The following is an 18,238-nucleotide window of genomic DNA, read 5'->3' on the forward strand; positions in this document are numbered from 1 at the left end:
GCTTCCCTGGTGGCGCAGTGGTTGAGAGCCCGCCTGCCGATGCAGGGGACACGAGTTCGTGCCCCGGTCCGGGAGGATCCCACATGCTGCGGAGCGGCTGGGCCCGTGAGCCATGGCCGCTGAGCCTGCGTGTCCGGAGCCTGTGCTCCGCAACGGGAGAGGCCATGGCAGTGAGAGGCCCACGTGCCGCAAAAAAAAAAAAAGTGTAGTTACGGAAACCGAGGTGATACAGAGGTCAGGATATAAATGGATTATTAGCAGTTTCAGATTAAAAACAAGAATTGAGGACAGTGATAAGAATTTAGCTCTTAGGAAATTCTTAGTGATGTGAAAGAGTGCAATTTTAGTACAGTGCTCAGAATAGGGTCATACTGAAGTGGAGATTAAATGTAGAAGAAATATAGGTAGCAGATATAAACTGACTGTTTGATAATTAACAGTGAAAGAATCTAGAAAAACAGATGGCTTCTGGATGGGTTATTAGGGTCAAATGAAAGGGAGTTTTTTTTCCAGGTTAATGTTTTCCTTATTCCATCTTCCTGCCAATTATCTCCTGTCCTTGTTCCAGAATTAACCTTATATGCAAGTAGTAAAATATACTTCATACTTACTGGCATAGTTATAGAAAGGTGCCTATCTAAAACTTACATATCAATTATAAATTTATAGTTCTGTTTATTCATTCATGTAAATTAAAGAAGATACTACTTTTTAAATTAAACATAATAAAAAAGTAGTAATATGAATCAATAAAATTAGAATATCCAGCTTTACAGTTTTAGTACAAAATATTTATGCCGGTATTATACTATGTCTAATAAATTTGCGAATCTTTCCTGAATAAATATGTATAAAGAAGCTATTTTAATACTTTAACTTCAGAATAATAACGTTTGTTTGGTTTGATTAATCAGAGTCTGGCAGATTGGGTATAAGAACATTTGCAAAATTATCACACCATCTCTTCCCTCTATTGGGGAGGATCTAGAATTGTTTAATGACAGAGAGATTGATAGAGAAAGAGAGCTTTCTCCGTATCAGCTGACATCCTTCCAACTTGTATTAAATTCCGTGCTGATAATTCCTTGTATTAAATTCCATGGTTTGTTTCTCTCCTGAACAAACTAAAAGAGAAAATAAATGATATATTGGAAATAGTGATAGGAAAGGCTAAATAAATGTGGTTGTACAGAATCTTATAGACTCTGAATTAATTTTAATAATTTATTTCTAAATTAAATTTTTAAGAATATGAAATCTTTTTTATTCTTAATAATGCCTCTTAGAAGAAGTTTTAATCTTGAACACATTTTTAGAGTATTGTCTAGATTTTTGTTATTCATTATAATCCACTATAATTTAACCATTATAAATACAGGGAGATATCACTGAGAATATTATCATCAGTTGTTGACTTAGGGAAAATATTTTTCCTTTTTTTTTCTTTTAAACTATGAAGCAACATTATGGTTATATAAATAAATAAAACTATTCACATTCCTGCCTCCCTTAAACAACTGTTAGAATTATTCCTTGTTCCCTTCTAGTTTTAGCTATAAGTGTTCATAGATAGACTTTTCAATGACTTTATAATTTTCTATTGTATAGAAAGACCATGATTTATGTTTCCCATTTTTCCTATAATCAGACATTTAAGTTACTACAGATTTTTCTATTCAAAATAACAGTATATTGAATGTCATTGTTCCTATAGATTTTTATTCTTTAAGTTATTTCCTTTAGGATAAATTCCAGGAGTAGGTTTACTTGGTCAAAGACTATCAACCATATATTAGTTGGTTATATATATTACATATATTAGGTATATATTTATGTTGATTATATATATATAATATATATGTTAGCTATTATGTAACTTGTGTAAGATCATATAGCTAAAAAGTGACAGAACTGGGATTAGAGTCTGGCAGTCTGTACTAGATACCATGTTCTTTACCAGTCGGCTACACTGCTGGCTTGAGAGATCTACAATTCTATCTTAATATATTCCCAATAAAAGTAATATTCATTCAGTTCATCTGTCAAAATCATAGCAAGAGTCTGCTCTGTGTCTGACACTGTATTGGGGATTCAAGAAAGAACAGGATATAGACCCTGCCATAGAAGGCTGTAAACCAAGTGGGAGAAGGGAAAAGATATGTAAGAAAGTAACTATGATACAATGTAATGAATTATGTAATTAGAATATTATAGGAAGACAAAGAAGGGAATGACCAAATGCCACTGGAGGAGGCCGCCTTGTGTAAAGAGGCTTCTAAGTACGGCTGGGTTTGTTTAGATGGCTAGGTCAGGTCTTGGGGAACCAAAGAGCAGAGCAAGCAATGAAGAGCCTACAAATGTACTGCAGGGGTCAGAAGGCCATAAAGGCTATGTAGGACTGTAGAGAAAATATGCACAGTTAGGGTTTTCTGAGCAAATTTTATCAGAACTTGGGACCTGGGCTTAAAAGACAAGCCTTGGAAGTTAAACTTTGACTGAGTAGAGATTGAGAACTCCAGAGAGGTTTACCTCTCAGGAGATACATGTTTACATTTGAATAAGGTGTGGATGAGACCTAAGACCATTGAGATGTTCCCTAAGTTGTAAGACTCAGAGATGCTAGTCTTATCTTCTGCCCAGAAACATATTTTACATTCCAAACCATAAGAACCCAGGATCTTCCCTAGGACAATTTGTTCACACTCAAGGATAGGTTCCCCCACTCTGACACCCCCCCACCCGCTTCTCTCCCCACCTCCCCCCATCTCCAGAGGGGAGGAGGTCTGCTATACAAGCCTTCCAGAGTCTTATTTTTGCAGCTAATTGCTTTATTAACTTCCTATTGTTGCTGTAACAAATTACCACAAACTTGGTGACTTAACGCAAATTTACTATCTTAAAGCTCTGGAGATCAGAAGTCTCAAATGGTTTCACTGGATTAAACTCAAGGTTTTGGCAGAGCTGTATTCCTTCTGCAGGCTCCTGGGTAGAATCCCTTACCTTACCTTTCCCAGTTTCCAAAAGCTGCCTGCACTTCTTGGCTTGTGACCCCTTCTACCATTTTTAAAGACAGAAGCATAGCATCTTCGAATATCTCTCTGATTCTCACCCTCCTGTTTTTCTCTTCTAAGGACTCAAGATTACATTGGGCCCACCTGGATAATCTAGGATAATTTCCCAATGTCAAGAACCTTAACTTAATCTTATCTGCGAAGTCCCTTTTACCGTGTAAGGTAACATATTCACAGGTTCCAGGAATTAGGACATAAACCTCTTTGGGGTGGGGACATTAGTCTGCCTGTCACATTCGCCCACAGTGCAGACCCCAGTACATGTATTGTACTGTGATGTCTGATCGGGCTTGGATTGCATTACCCCGGTGGTAAGAGTTGGGTTATGAGGGACTGGCATGGTTATTACAAGTAATAATATTTCATTTGTTTCTGCTTCAGAGACTTCATGTCTTACTTTCAGGCTAGTTTTGAAGGGCTATATTGCCGAGCTGTGTAGAATCTTGAATTATAAAAACAGGAAATATGCAGAGTTGTTCTGAAAGTTGTCTGGGACCTTCTACTACTTTAGGACAACTTACTCAGCCTTTTTCTGATAAGAGCGTTCCACCTTGGCTAACTCATTCAAATTGAAAAGCCCATCCTAGTTCCTTTTTGGTCAGGGTTTTTGTTTTTTCTTGTTCTAAGCTGAAACTAACCTAAAAACAATTCAGATGAATCTAGGATTTAAGAGTTTGACTCTGCTTCCTTCCCATTGCTCTTCTGCACTTGGACATAGGAACGCAAATGATACCAGCCCTCCGCAGTAAATGTGATTCATCTTCAGATATGGGACTGTATGCCCATTTCATAGTATATTTGTGTTTTTTAGTACAGGCTGACTGTATTTTAGTAGGTTTTATCCAACTTATTTTCCAGTATCCTATTATGGCCACTGAACTGGCTCAAATATTAATCCATTGACCCTAGCTCAAGGATGTAGTGGATGCTAGGCATGGATGCTAGGCACAACTCTCAGATCTGGGTTTGGCAGTAGCTAAGGCAGCTCACCTAGACCTACCATTGGTAAGGGCTGCCACCTTGGAATTAGATCTTTTTCTCCCAGAACTAACCATAGCTTACTCCCCTCAAAAAGTATTACACCGTGTAATATGTGCCTTATTCTTTCAAAGCCTAGCCAAAGACTTAGGTAGAGAAATTTTTCCTAGATTTAACATTTAACGTTCCCACTAGCTCCCAGACTTATGCATTGCTTGCTTCGCTTATATTGTCACCATCCTTATTAAGTAAATATGTACTCAAGAAAAAAAATAGAGCAGAGCAATAAACAAAAAAAATTGGTGTGGTATGTTTAATACTGTACCTAAGGCATTTATGTTAACTGACATATTAGTCTGTAAGTGGCCCTTTCGGTTCCTTTCCTTCTTCCTTCCCTTCCTTTTTATCTTCCTTGTTTCTTCACTTCTCTTTCATTTTCCTTTTCCTTACCTTTCTTTTTTCTTCCTATGCCTTTTTCTCTTTAATTAGCAAATACTGTAAAGATATGCAACTTTGGTTTTTTGGTATTATTATTCTAGAATGGAGTTTTTTATAACTAAGAATTAGTCATTCAATGTATTTTGAAACAGTGCTTCAATAGAAATTGGATTAGCAGCTTAAAAGTAGAGGTTACCTCTTAAATGTATCTTCTGTGTACTATTTCAAGGTAGGAAAAAACTGATTTTCATCCTTTTCCTTTACCATTTTAGGACCTTTCTTTTTGGTAGAGATGGAAATCCAAATAAACGGAATGTGCACAATGAAACATCTATGCATTTGTTATGTATGGGCCCTCAAATTATGATATCGGAAGGAGCCCTTCATCCTCGCTTAGCACGCCCCGCGGAAGATGATTTTAGAAGAGCAGACTGTCTGCAGATGATTTTAAGATGGAAAGGAGCAAAACTTGACCAAGGCGAATATGAGAGAGCAGCTGTTGATGCAGTTGATAACAAAAAGAACACACCCCTGCACTATGCTGCTGCCTCAGGGATGAAAACCTGTGTAGAGGTAAAACTTTGGTGGTGTTTTTTTTTTTAATATTCTGCATGGTAAAATCTGTGTCTTGGTAATGTGTAATAATCAGTTTTGTTTTACTTATCTTAACAGTTAATTTAGCTAGTCATTTCTGTCCCTTTTGTGGTTCTAAAAGAATCAGGAGCCCTTGTTTTAGGGAAAACAAACCCATAAACATTCATCCTTGGAAATAAAATGGAATTAGGAGCAATTGAAAATTTGCTAACATTCCTGAAGATAACAGTCATCATACAAACTCTATCATATTGAGAGTAATAGTTTTAGTAGAGATATGTTTTACATTTTTTGCTTATTTTTAGAAGCCAACTTATAAAATTTATACATTTGGCAAATCTTGACAAGTGGGACCTTTAGCTGTATATAGAATTGATCAGTTCCCTAAGCAATTGATAAATATTAATGAATACATTTATTGGGGTCTTTTAAAAACATATATATATTAAAATGTGCTGTTTTTTTCTGTGTAGTCTGCATTAAAGTGCCTGAATACTATATTGTAATTGAGTTTTTCCATATATGTTTTTCATATATATATATAAATATCTAACAACAGGCTTAGATAAAATCAACCATATAGTGTAGGATCTTAACTAAGCTAAGAAATCATTACTCTTTGTACTGTCATCACTACTCTACATACAGAAGAACAGGTTTCTCTCAGCTATGTAGAGGTCAGTCCATACATAATTCTTAGAAGTTCTTTTGTATAGATGTACTTAAGTTTCAGTGGGGAGAATTATAGATTGAATCACAGAGTATCCAGTTACCAAAAATGTAGGACTTTATTGGAAAATCAGTGATCCAGATTAAATATATATTAATCAGATTAAAATACATATCTGAAAATTTAGTATTTCCTTAATATTATTCATCTATATAAACTTTATATTTCTAAATTGATAAATATACCAAAAAACATGAAGGTCCTTCACTTTCTTACTCGTGTTAAAAGGTTATGGCCATTTAGGGACTTCCCTGGTGGCACAGTGGTTAAGAATCCTCCTGCCAATGCAGGGGGCACAGGTTCAGTCTCTGCTCCAGGAAGACCCCACATACTGCGGAGTAACTAAGCCCATGTGCCACAACTACTGAGCCTGCGCTCTAGAGACCGCAAGCCACAACTACTGACCCCACACACCAAAACTACTGAAGCCCGCACACCCTAGAGCCTGCGTGCTGCAACTACTGAAGCCCCCGAGCTCTAGGGCCCGCGTGCAACAACTGCTGAGCCCATGTGCTGCAACTACTGAAGCCCGTGCGACTAGAGCCTGTGCTCCTCAGCAAGAGAAGCCACTGCAGTGAGAAGCCCACACACTGCAACAAAGAGTAGCCCCCACTCGCTACAACTAGAGAAAGCTGGCGTGCAGCGAAGAAGACCCACTGCAGCCAAAAATAAATCTAAAAAAAAAAAAGGTTATGGCCATTTATATGATTTCTTTAGTGTATCTGAAGTGTCAGTTATTTTCACTTCTAGAACCTTTCTGATCTTATCTTGTGTGTATTGCTGTTGTTTGTGATACTTATTAATCTTTTAGAATCTTTGTCATTTCATCTCTTGGGTTTGTGTCACCTTTGCCCACTAGTTAATTAGTGACAGTCATTAACTTGAAACTAATTTTAAGCTTTGCTTTCTAACTTTGATTCACGGTGTGGTGGAAGGATGTTCTAGGATTTTGCGGGAGGGAGGCTATGGGCAGAATTCCTGAAGGCTTTTTACACAAGTCTTTTTGTATATTGTTCTATGCCCACCTCTTATGAAAGAATCACTGCCTATAGTGACTCATCATTGTTGACGGGACTGCATCATATTTCTCAAGTGAATTAGAGTAGAAAGTATCTTATTCTTGATCGTAATAGTAATGCTCTTAAACTGCTGTTTTAATATCTTGCTTCCAAAAATTCTCTATAAGCATTGCTTTAGTAGTTGTTCATTTTGAAGTATGTTTGCAATGACATGTTATTAAATTATTTTTAAAAACTGAATGTGGTGTTTTTACCAACATTGTTTTTTGCTCAGTGAAGGAAATTAGTACCAGGTTTATTCTGAACTGACAGGCCTGATGATTTGCTTGGTGTGAATGTATGTGTAAGTTTTAACTGTTTGATCTGTCAGCAAATCACTTTATACAAACCACACCATTTAATGACTGTTTTCATTTTTTTGTGTTCAGAAGAGCTCTTTGACTTAATGTAAAACCCCTCAAATAGAGCCCTATAAATACCTTCATTGCATTTATTCTAGTTGTCATCAACAGATTTTAGCACATCATTTTACCCATATAAAGCTATCTTAAATCTCTTATATATACTTGACTGTATACCCAGCCTTAGGTCTTAAATGACTTTTGATAATGTTTACTGTTAATTAAACCAGAAGAGTTTCACAGGGAAGTGTACATTAATTTCCAGAGGCCTTATGTGTTCTAGTTCTAGTGAGTAAAACAAATACATTGAAATACATAACCTACTATATAACTGTACTTCTTAGAGAATTAGTCCTCAAGTGTCTTAGTGTTTGTATAAGGTCTTCTAACATTCACTGTGCTCATTGGTACCAAGCATGATATAAAGGGTTTGGGTTGAGTAAAAGACTGTTATCAGATATTTACTAATTTTTTTCATTAAGCTAAGCTATCATAGTATGGCATATAGGGCACTGGTTTCTAGTCTTGGTCCTCACAGAGACTGTCTGTAAGACCTTGAGCGAATCACTCAACTTCTTTGAGATTATCAGTGTCAACCATCCAATAGGAAACTATCACAGTTATCTCAAAAGACCCCTTTTAGTGCTAATTTTCTCTTAATCTGTGATTGCAGTAAAATATATCCCATTTTCAGTGTCTAGCCTTTGAGGTTAAATTGATTATTTTACTCCATGCTTAAGGCCAAGCTATTTTTTTTAACTCTTGAGGACATATCTATGGAGATACGTCTTTTCCAGTTGTTGATGTTTTTCTCTCTGTGTGTTTATTTAAGGACAGAGCTGATAAAGTCAACAGCAGACAATTTCATATGTGCATTTAAACACATACTTTCCTATGGCTCATTATTTTGAACCATATAAATGAAATGTTTACAAACTTCCCCCTCTCTCTGTAATAATTGTGTTCCATAGTCAGCTAAAGGGACGCACACATACACACACAGAACATAACATAAAAGTATCTTTTTTTTAAATTTATTTATTTTATTTATTTTTGGCTGCATTGGGTCTTTGTTGCTGTGGGCAGGCTTTCTTTAGTTGCGGTGAGTGGGGGACACCCCCCATTGCTGCACGCTGTGTGTGGGGGGGCCTGGGACCCTTGCTGCGGTGGCCTCTCCCCCTGCAGAGCATGGGCTCCAGGCGCACAGGCTTCAGTAGTTGTGGCTCGCCAGCTCTAGAGCACAGGCTCAGCAGCCGCAGTGCACGGGCCTAGCCGCTCCCTGGCATGTGGGATCTTCCCGGACCAGGGATTTCTGAGGTCCAGCTCTGTGCAGGTGAAAGGTCCCGCGGGGGTCCTGTTTTCTGCTTCCTAGTCTGGGAGAAGAGAGTGTCTGGATCTCTTCAGGGAAACGCAGGAGGTTCAGCAGCCACAGGAGGACAGGGTAGAGGGAAGACTGAATCTAAACGCCTCCCTCCTTTTTCTCTTGTGCTGCTGGCTGCTGCCTCATGCTTTTTCCTCTCTTTCTATCTCTCAGAAGTTGTGCTGAGAGAAAAAAACATAGGCCAGAAAAGGGATGCACCCTGGACTGGTGTTTGTGGTGTGTGTGTGTGACTGGTGTTTGTGGTGTGTGTGTGTGTGTGTGTGTGTGTGTGTGTCCCCCAGAGGCTGGAACCACAGTTCCTCTGATGAACCCTGGAGGCGGCTCAGTTCCTGATTGGTGGTTACCATGGAGACCCACCTAAGCCTCTTTCACCTGAGCTGTATTATCTGAAGAGGGCGGCTCTCTGACCTGACAGTCACCTGAGAAGATCAGGGGGTGAGAGAGAGCCTGTGTCCAGATGGCATTCTCTGCCCTGTCCTCCCCCAGTGGGCACTTGGGGTGGCACAAACTGGGGGAGCCAGACCATGCTCGCTGCACCCTCTGTAGAGCCCTAGGTGGACCTGCTCAGGGCAGATGTTTCCAGCTACTTGGTGAATGGTTCCTGGCCAGAACCCACTCTTTCCACCCCCTCCCTCCACCAGGAGAGGGGTGATTCAGGAGCAGAGGGCAGGGGCCTTCACCTTTAATCACCACACCCTCACCTGTCCTCTTTGCTAATCGAAATTCTCTCCTTCCCTCAAGTCAAGCTCAAGTGCAGAAAGTTCTTCTGATGTTCTGGAGGAGGGGCGAGGCTAAGGAAATAATCCAGGGAGAGGAGGAAAGATGGACTGTGATTATTGAGTTTGAGGTATTTGAGCTAACATGAGGGGCTGGCAGGAGCCCTCCTGTTGCTCTTCTCCCAAATCCCACATTCACATATGGGCCTCCTGCCTGTCTCTGTGCTCTGGGCACTGTCACTTGCAGACTATTCTGGCTTCGGGCCCATGTGGGCCAGACTGCCCCTAACAGACATCAGAAACCGATGCATGCTGCCCTGTGGGGGGCCTCAGGGGTGCTCGAGTGGGCACTAAGCTGCATTGTAATAGACCTCAAGTGATGCTGCACCAGGTACCAGGTGGTAGGGTGACTTCTGGATACACCTTGTCCTGATTGTATTGAAAATAAAGCAGAAGGCATCGCCAAGAAGAAATTAAACCATGCCTGATGAGCTGCCTCACACTGCTTACCCGCCTGCCTGCGTGTTTTGACTGTGTTCCTGGGTGAAACGCCACTTTGCGCTTCCTCTGTGGCTGGTTCCATTAGGCATATCTGCCGTCCCTCCTCATCCAGCTGCTCAAGCAGGGGTCTTGAGTCAGGAGCTGGACCATATACCTCTCTTGACCAGTTCACAGCCCAACAGTCCCGAAGATTGAGAAGGTCTCTTGGGGACGGGAGACTCCCATGTTTTGAGGAGCTGAAGTTGACCTCCTCGCACTCACAGTTCCCTGGTGGCCTCCACCCCAGGACCAGCTAAGGCCAGAGCAGCCTGGGGCAGGTAGCCAGGAGTCCCCACCTCTGAGCATCCCACCTCTATCCTGACGCAAGGGCAGAAATTCCAAGGCATTTCCATGCTGGGGAGAAGGGAAGAGTGGGATGAGAAGGCTTTGCTCTCCCTTTGGGAAAGTTGCTAAAAAGTGACGAGAAGAGATCAGTGACTAAGTCACAAATTCGTTCATGCAGCACGTATGTCTAGAGCACTGTTGTGTGCAGGCATACCAGTTGCTGGCTGAGGGTGTGTGATCCCATTCCCCTCCCCCTCGCTCCACACTTCCCAGCCAAGCCCCCGTGAGGCTGGGTCAGATGAGTAGAAGGTGGAATTCTTGCAGGAGAGTGGGGAGCAGAGACAATATTAGGGTTCAGAGCTAAATGCCTTTATCTTCCTGCTGTATAATCTTGGGTCCACCACAGACCATTCTATTTGAATGAAAAAATCCATCCCGTGGATTAGTCTTAAAACCTCACCCTCAAACACACACGTGCACGCATGCACACACACAACGCACACACACACACACAATTAATGTAAAAGAGATCATGCCGGTTCTGAGCCATCAAAGGCAGATCCCTCTGCAGCAGTGTGCTAAGGACTCCTGACCTGTGACTTTGGGGAACATGCACATAGATGACCAGGTTCTTAGCATCCTCCCTCTCGACACAGCTGGCCCCTTCCCTGTACTTTTCAGTGATGCCTTCAACCAGGAGAGGGGGATCATCTCCTCTCTCCTCCCTCCCCCACCTGCTGCCTTGACACCACAAAGAGGGCTCAATGTTTGTGTTGACTGCCCATTTCTTTTCATCTGTCAGCCTGTGGAGGCTTTGTGATTATCCACACTGAGTGTGAGTTTGTACTGGGGAGAGAAGGTGGTTGTGTTTTTTTTCCCTCATTCCACATCAGTGGAGGTTGTCAAAGCATAGGTAAATATTCAGCAACCATTCAAATAGAGAAACACCAATGGGGCCCGTGACATTGCCTCACAAATGGTGTTTGATTAATAAATTGGAGATGTGGAATTGCGAAGCCATTGGTGCAGGGCTGGATTAAAAACATCTTAATCATAGAGTTCTTTTGGGAACTTGCAGGTGTGACAGTATCAGTGGCTAAATATTTTATATATATATGTATATACATATATATACATTTATATATATTGTATATACATATACATATATATATATATGGAATATCTAGCCCTGAAGTTTCTCATGTTATATTGCTGCCTAGTTGACAGTGGACATTCCAGCAGTCTCTCAAATTCATTGTTTCCAAAACTGTACTCAGTCTTCTCTACCAGTTCCTCCTCTTGACTGCCTTATTCCTATTAATGATGCTACCGTTATCCCCATATCTAGTCTTGATACCTGGATTTACCTTGGGACTGTTTTTGTTTCGTTTTGTTTTGTTTTTGCGGCAAACTTATGCCACTCATTTGCAGAACAGAACTCTTCCTTGCCGCTTTTGGCCAGCCCCTTCTTTTTATCTCTGTTGGCCACCTTCTAACAACAGGTGCTTATATCAGATCCTCACTTTGTATTTTTCAGAACTTCCTTGAGTAGGAAAATCTGGAGTTTCAAAAATATTTATCATTCAAAATTATTTATGAGATAAAAGTAACACAAAGAGGAGTGGGCTGCAATTGTTTGAAAATTAGAAATGCTTATATGTTGAACATTTATTAAGGCAAACTATAATTAAAGCCCCTTTAATTTTAATTTTTTCGTATTTCAAAGAATTATTTCAAGGGTAAGCAAACTTTTTTCTGTGAAAGCCCATATGTTTTAGGCAACTGCTCAACTATGCTACAGTATCCTGAAAGCAGCCATAGACAGTGTATAAGTGAGCATGGCAGTGTTCCATTAAAACTTTGTTTATGGACATTCCCACTTGAATTTCTTATAATTTTCACATATCACTAAATAATCTTTTGATTCCTTTCAACCATTTTTAAATGTAAAAATAGTTTTTAGTTTGTGGGCTATACAGGAACAGGCAGCAGGCTAGATTTGGCTCACAGGCCTTAGTTTGCAGTGGACCCCTGCATTATGCAAAGATTGGGAGAGGAAACCAAAGATGACTCCACACTATAGAAGCTTATTTTAAATATGTAAAATAACGTTATCAATATGTAGCAAGTCCTGTATGCTTTAAGTATACAAAGAACTTAAAAAATACTATGTAATGGATGCCCAGCGCACAAAAATGGAACTCCATTAAAATATAAATTTTACAAGAATTTAATACTATAAAAAACACACTTCTGTCTTTGTTGCTGAGTTTTTGTTTTTCCACTTTGGAATAGAGATGGACTTTGGAGAGGAATGATATGTTAGGTCTATTAGCAAGGCCCAATTAAAAGTTTAGTGATTTTTCTTCCCCTTTGCGGACTTCCCTAGATCAAGCCTAGTCATTAGGCCTCATTTTATTTATATTGGTGCTTCACCCATCACAGTGATTCAAGAAGTGGTTGATGTGACAGAGGTGGTGGTTGTGTTTGATAGTGCTTCAGCTCTTTGTGAAAAGCATTTTTTTAAATGAGTGTTATCTTTAGATATTTCCTATGCATCCTTGTTCCACTTGCTTATTCAAAGTTTTAAGTGTAGCTGCTCATTGTTAGATCAAATAAAGGTCACTAGAAAACCAAAGGTCATAAATCACATTTCCATTTACAGCTACAGGGACTATTTGACACTTTGGCAGCTATCAGAGTATTTCACACTTCATTGAAAAGCCAAAAAAATCATTCACAAATCATACTGAAGAGTTTTACTTAATTATATTGTGTTTTTAGCACCTGGGGTTTTAAAACTGTAAAAAGAATACAGAAATTGTAGTCTCAGCTCAGCAACTGAGTAACTTTGCCTGTTTCTGGGCCTCAGTTTTCTAATTTTTAATCAAGAAAGTTATGATTTTATTATTGCATCCAAAACATTATGATGCTAAGAGCTATTAATTATTTAGGCATTAACTGTTAATAGGCATTGAAGGGAAGGAGACATCATTTAAATTTTACTTAGCCCAGAAGATTTCATGGGTAGTAGTAATATTTGAGTGGATGAGATTTCAGTTTAAGTATTTGGAGGAGGCTACTCAAAATGTGGCCCTCAGCACATTTTGTACATCAGTAACGCCTGGGAGCTTGTTATAAATACAAATTCTTGTGCCCCACAGACCTCCAGATTCCAAATCAGAATCTCTGGGGGTAGACTCCAGGAATGCTTTAAGCAAGTTTTACTGGTTATTCGTTTGCATGTTATAGTTTGAGAAGCACTGTTCTAGGTCTCAAACAAATGCAGATTGAAGTATTTTGCAGAGGTTTGATAAGACAGACGACTTAAAATGAAGATAGAAGCCATACTAAGTAGAAATACTAATGCCAAGAATTTTGGATTTATTTATAGAAAATTGAGCCATTTAAATTTTTTGACTGGTGGAGTGCTATTATGAAAGCAAATATAGTAAGATTAGCCTAATGGTTGTAAAGTAGAATAGAGTTGAAAGGGGGGACTTCTAAAGGAGTGGTTCTTAAAGCCTTGCTACCCAGACAGTGGTCCCCAGACTGGCATTGGCATGAATTTGGGTACTTGTTGGGAATGCAGAATCTCAGGCCTCATCTCAGATCAGCTGAGTCTGAATTTGTAGTTTAACAAGAACCCCAAGGTGATTCATTCATACTCACATTAAAGTTTGAGAATCCTTGGCTTAGAGCAGTAGTCTGTGGGACATAGAATGGAATCACCTGTAAAGAGTTCATATATTTAATCCCCACTCTAGATCACCCTAATATGACTATCAGATTACCTAGACGATTCATAAACAATTTGGAAACCTTTGTGCTGAAACAGTGGTTGTAACCATGTCTGCACAAAAAATCCCATAGTGTAGACCATATCTCAAATCGACAAAATTGGAATTTCTGAGAGTGGACCCCCAGACACTAGTATATTAAACTTCTCCAGATGATTCTAGTGTTCAGCCAAGGTTGAAAACCAGTGTACTAGAGGGAGTGACAGGAGTTAGAATCTTATTGCATTAATTCTGCTGTGAACTGATAAAGGGCCTGGATTTGTATGGTGGTATTAGAAACGGAAAGAATGAGGCAGATGCATTTAGGTGACTTGGTCAGTTGATACAAGAAAGTAAGGGAGAGAAAAGTTTAAAATGATGGAGACTTTAAAATGTTAATATTAACAATGTTGAGCTATCTTTGGATAATATAATTTTCTCTTTGATTTTTTTTGCATTTTCTGTAACAATCTGCTATCATATCTATAATTAGAGTAAAATAAATTAACTTTATTTTTAAGTAAACTGAGGATGGTTTTGAACCTAGTTCACTTTGAACCCTGCTAACAATTGACAGATATTTTAAAAATGAGATGAGGTGTTGTATGTCAACTACACTTTAGTAGTAAAAAGAAAAAAAAAAATTAAGTGAGATGAGGTGAAGGAATTGGTTAGAAGGAAGGGAGAATATCTTGCGTTTTCATTTAGAAGGAGATTGAGGTCTTAGATTATCCACGTGAAATGGTATTCAGGCTATTGAAGATTAGAACTAACTGGGAGTAATGAATATAGATTTAGAATTAAATGTTATCTGCAAGATAAGGTATAGATGAGAAATCCAAGGAAAAGACTTTATAGATAAAATTACAGAATTAAAGTCACAACATCAACTTGGAGAATGCCTCTGTTTAAAGGGAGTGGGAACAGTACGTGGCCTACAACAAAAACCAAAAAAGCAGAGAAGAGAACCAAAATAATACATTGTCGAGGGTGCCAAGAGAAGAATTTCAAGGAGAGGAGGTAGTCAGTCATTTGATGTGCTTCAGAAAGGGCAAGGAATTACAAGAGTGATAAGGCTGTTGGATTTGAGAGGTATTAATGACTTTCAGGAATATTATAGTCAAGTGGGCAGAGTAGAAGTCAGATTGCTGGGAGAAATTGAGTAATTTGCTGAGGAAGTAGAGAGACAGCGGGTGTCAGTCACTCATTTGACAAATGTGGCCAAGAGAGAAAGTAAAGTATTGGGGAAGTGACAAGAAGGCTAACAGAATTAAGATAGGGGACTCATCTGTACCAGGAGCCAGTAGAAAGTCAGAGAGTGAAGATGAAAGGAATAATGGAGTGCTCAAGATCATAGAGGAAACAGATGAGGAAATGGTAATTTTACAACCAGAAGAGACTAAGAATCGTCTTTTTTTACATTTTTTCTCAAGATTATGTAAGCCTCATTTTATAGATGGACCTGGTAAACTGAGACTTACAGAAGTTAAATGACTTGTTCAGAGTCAACCAGCCATTTGGATGATGGATCAAAGGGGTGGGAAGGGATTTGTCATGAACTAAGGGCTGTCCTTCCCCTCTTCCTCTGGGATTATGAACAGAAAGGAAGGCAAAATCGATAAACAGATGCGCTGAGATAGTGATAATTGTATGTTTCTTTTAAGGTAGAAAATTGTATGTGCCACCAAGTGTCTGAGATAGGCTAAAAAACACATTTGAATAAAATATTCAGTTCTCCTTGCTTGAGAGTGGAGAAAATGATACTTAGAATGCTTTGGTTGAAGCATTTAAAAACTACCTCTTCAGAACCACGTGTAACACCCTATTATGTAAAAGCAAAACACCTGACTTTATGCAGCAAAAGTTTAACAGATATCTTGACATCTTCTGCTTTCTTGTGTTCCAGCCTTAAGCCCTAAAGGTCAGTAATCCTCCAATGTCAGGCAGTACTGGTGATAGCTAGCTAGCTTCTATGCCAAAGGTAGCATATACGTTGATTTTCCTTGCCAAGACAAATGCTGTAAACATGGACCGTCCATTCCATCACTGATATGAGTTTCTGTCCAGGTACCAATTGCAGCAATGAGATACAGGTTTTTGTGGCCCCTCACCCCACTCCCATCAGACTCATCTGGGGACTCCTTTCGAATTACCAATCAAGGCAAGAAGTCTCAAGTTCTAAAAATAGTCAACAGTGACTCTCAACAATGACTTCTCACACATCCTTTTTTTGTTTGTTTGTTTTTAAACGCCAAGGAATGCAGTCTATACTCTGGAATGTTCCTCTTACCAATATTCTGGAATGGCACAGCCTCTTAAATTTTGTCTTTGCTTTTGCTAAAGAGTAGGGTGATTAAGTTAAAGATGATTTATCTTGTTTGCTAATATTTAGAATCTCTTCTGTGGTAGTATCTGTTGTGAAAGTAAATCAAGTCATGGCTTTGAAAGCCGTCCCAGTGTTCATTTTCTGCTACTCTGAATATCAAAGAACCATAGAGTCAAGTCAGCTCTCAGTTCTGTAGCAGCCAGAAGCAAATAGTCTGTTTTGTGTTAGTGAAGCAGAAAGGCTGAAAACAGTAACAGACCCTGCAATAGGTATGATAAGTCTGTGGACTTAATACAAGTCGCCAGTATTGAACAGAGAAGGTAATATAAATATGTCAGTTTCCATGCCACACAGGCCATAGTCTAGGATCATTGCTTGTCAAACTTTAATGTGCATAAGAATCTCCTGGAGATGAGAATCAGATTCTGATTTAGAGGCCTGGAGTGGGAGGGGCTTGGGTGGTAGCCCTGAGAGTCAGCATTTCTAACAAACCCCCTGGTGTCCCTGGACCACATTTAGACTAAAAAGGTTCCAGGTGGTAAATAGCAGCTGATATGAGCTTGCCTTCAGGCTCTAGAAGGTGGCTGCAACAGTGACTGCTGAGAGCTATTGCTTCACAGATTTTTTTTCTGTAAAGGGCCAGATGTAATGGGTAAATATTTTAAGCTTGGTGACCACAAGTCTATGTTTCATATTCTTCTTGGTTTGTTTGTTTGCTTGTTTTTACAACTTAAAAAATGTTTTAAACCATCTTAGCTCTGAGGTATACGTTTGGCTTAGAGCAAGAAGCCTAAGTCATATCCATTGAGCTTGTCAAGTTAGCCCATGGCTTCCAGGCCTGGCATTGGTATAAGTCCCTTATTTTATCAGGGCCTCTTGGGATGACTGTGGAGGAACCATAAGGATTAAGGATGACAGTTCCAAAAGCAATAAAAGAACTTTACAGGAAGATCCATGTGTTTGTTGGAGGGAGAGGAGATAAAATTATTTGGAAGAAAATGAAAAGAAGCTACCATTTTTATTAACCCACATAAAAAATGAAAATCTCTAAAAAGTATTCACATTTAGATCATAAATAAGATCTGGCCAGAACTTTATGGTGGGCCCGGAATACATTTGACTTCTTTATTTTGTGATCAGCCTATACTTTGGGTCAGTACAATGTCCAGTCATGGTTAAGAACTTGGTCAAACTTGTGTCTGAATCCCAGTTCTACTGCTTATTAGTTGAGTAACTTCGGTCAACTTGTTTAACTCTTCTGAAATGTTACAATATCCCTGCTACTTGGGGTTGTTAATATTAAGTAAGAATATGTATTTGAAGTCCCAGCATAGTGCTTAGCACTTAGAAAACAATAAGTGGTGGCTGTTACTGTGTTGTTATGGTTGTGACTGAATTCTATAAAAGAATCAGCTCCATGACTAATTGTCAGGCTGTCCTTTAGGGTTGTCCTAGATTATGGCCTTCATGGTATTCATGTCCTTGTTAATGTCTCTGCAGACATACTGGGGAAACTTGAACCTATAGCCCTTAATAACAACATATTTAACTTCTGCAAAACCAGCAGAAACCTCAGTAGTGCACAAGACAAGTCCCTATTCCATGTAATTTTAAAAGTGGGATTTCCTTGGGCAAAATCCTACCTTTAAATATCAAGAGATTTGATAGAGTATCTTCCCAACTTGGCTATCAGTAGCTATTCCCATTGCTTATTTTGAGGAATATTGAAAACAGTTTTGCTCTCATTGCTTATTTGGAGGAATATTGAAAACAGTTTTGCTTCAGTGATTTGCTCAACCGAATTTTATTTCAGCGTTTAGCTGGATAATGAATGATACAAATGAAAACTTTTGTCCACCTTGTCAGGACATCCAGGTATTAGTGGTTAAAGTAACAGTATTGGCTGTGTCCTTCTTTTTTAAGAAAGATTTATAGAAATGTATAAAATTTAGAGCATTGAATGACTATAAAATTATTGAT

General features: G+C 39.1%; 1 protein-coding gene across 5 annotated transcripts in view; it reads left to right on the forward strand.

Moving 5' to 3' along the window:
- The window catches only part of ANKIB1 (ankyrin repeat and IBR domain containing 1), a 159,777-nt gene that overhangs the window by 85,685 nt on the left and 55,854 nt on the right, over nt 1-18,238 (forward strand). For all 5 annotated transcript variants that reach the window (XM_060157021.1, XM_060157017.1, XM_060157018.1 and 2 more), the window contains one exon: nt 4,760-5,060. In XM_060157021.1, coding sequence (XP_060013004.1) covers nt 4,821-5,060 — 240 coding nt within the window. In that variant the 5' untranslated portion in view covers nt 4,760-4,820. The remainder of the gene's footprint in view (nt 1-4,759; nt 5,061-18,238) is intronic.

This window comes from Lagenorhynchus albirostris, chromosome 8 (genome assembly GCF_949774975.1).
Source record: "Lagenorhynchus albirostris chromosome 8, mLagAlb1.1, whole genome shotgun sequence".
NCBI lineage: Eukaryota > Metazoa > Chordata > Mammalia > Artiodactyla > Delphinidae > Lagenorhynchus > Lagenorhynchus albirostris.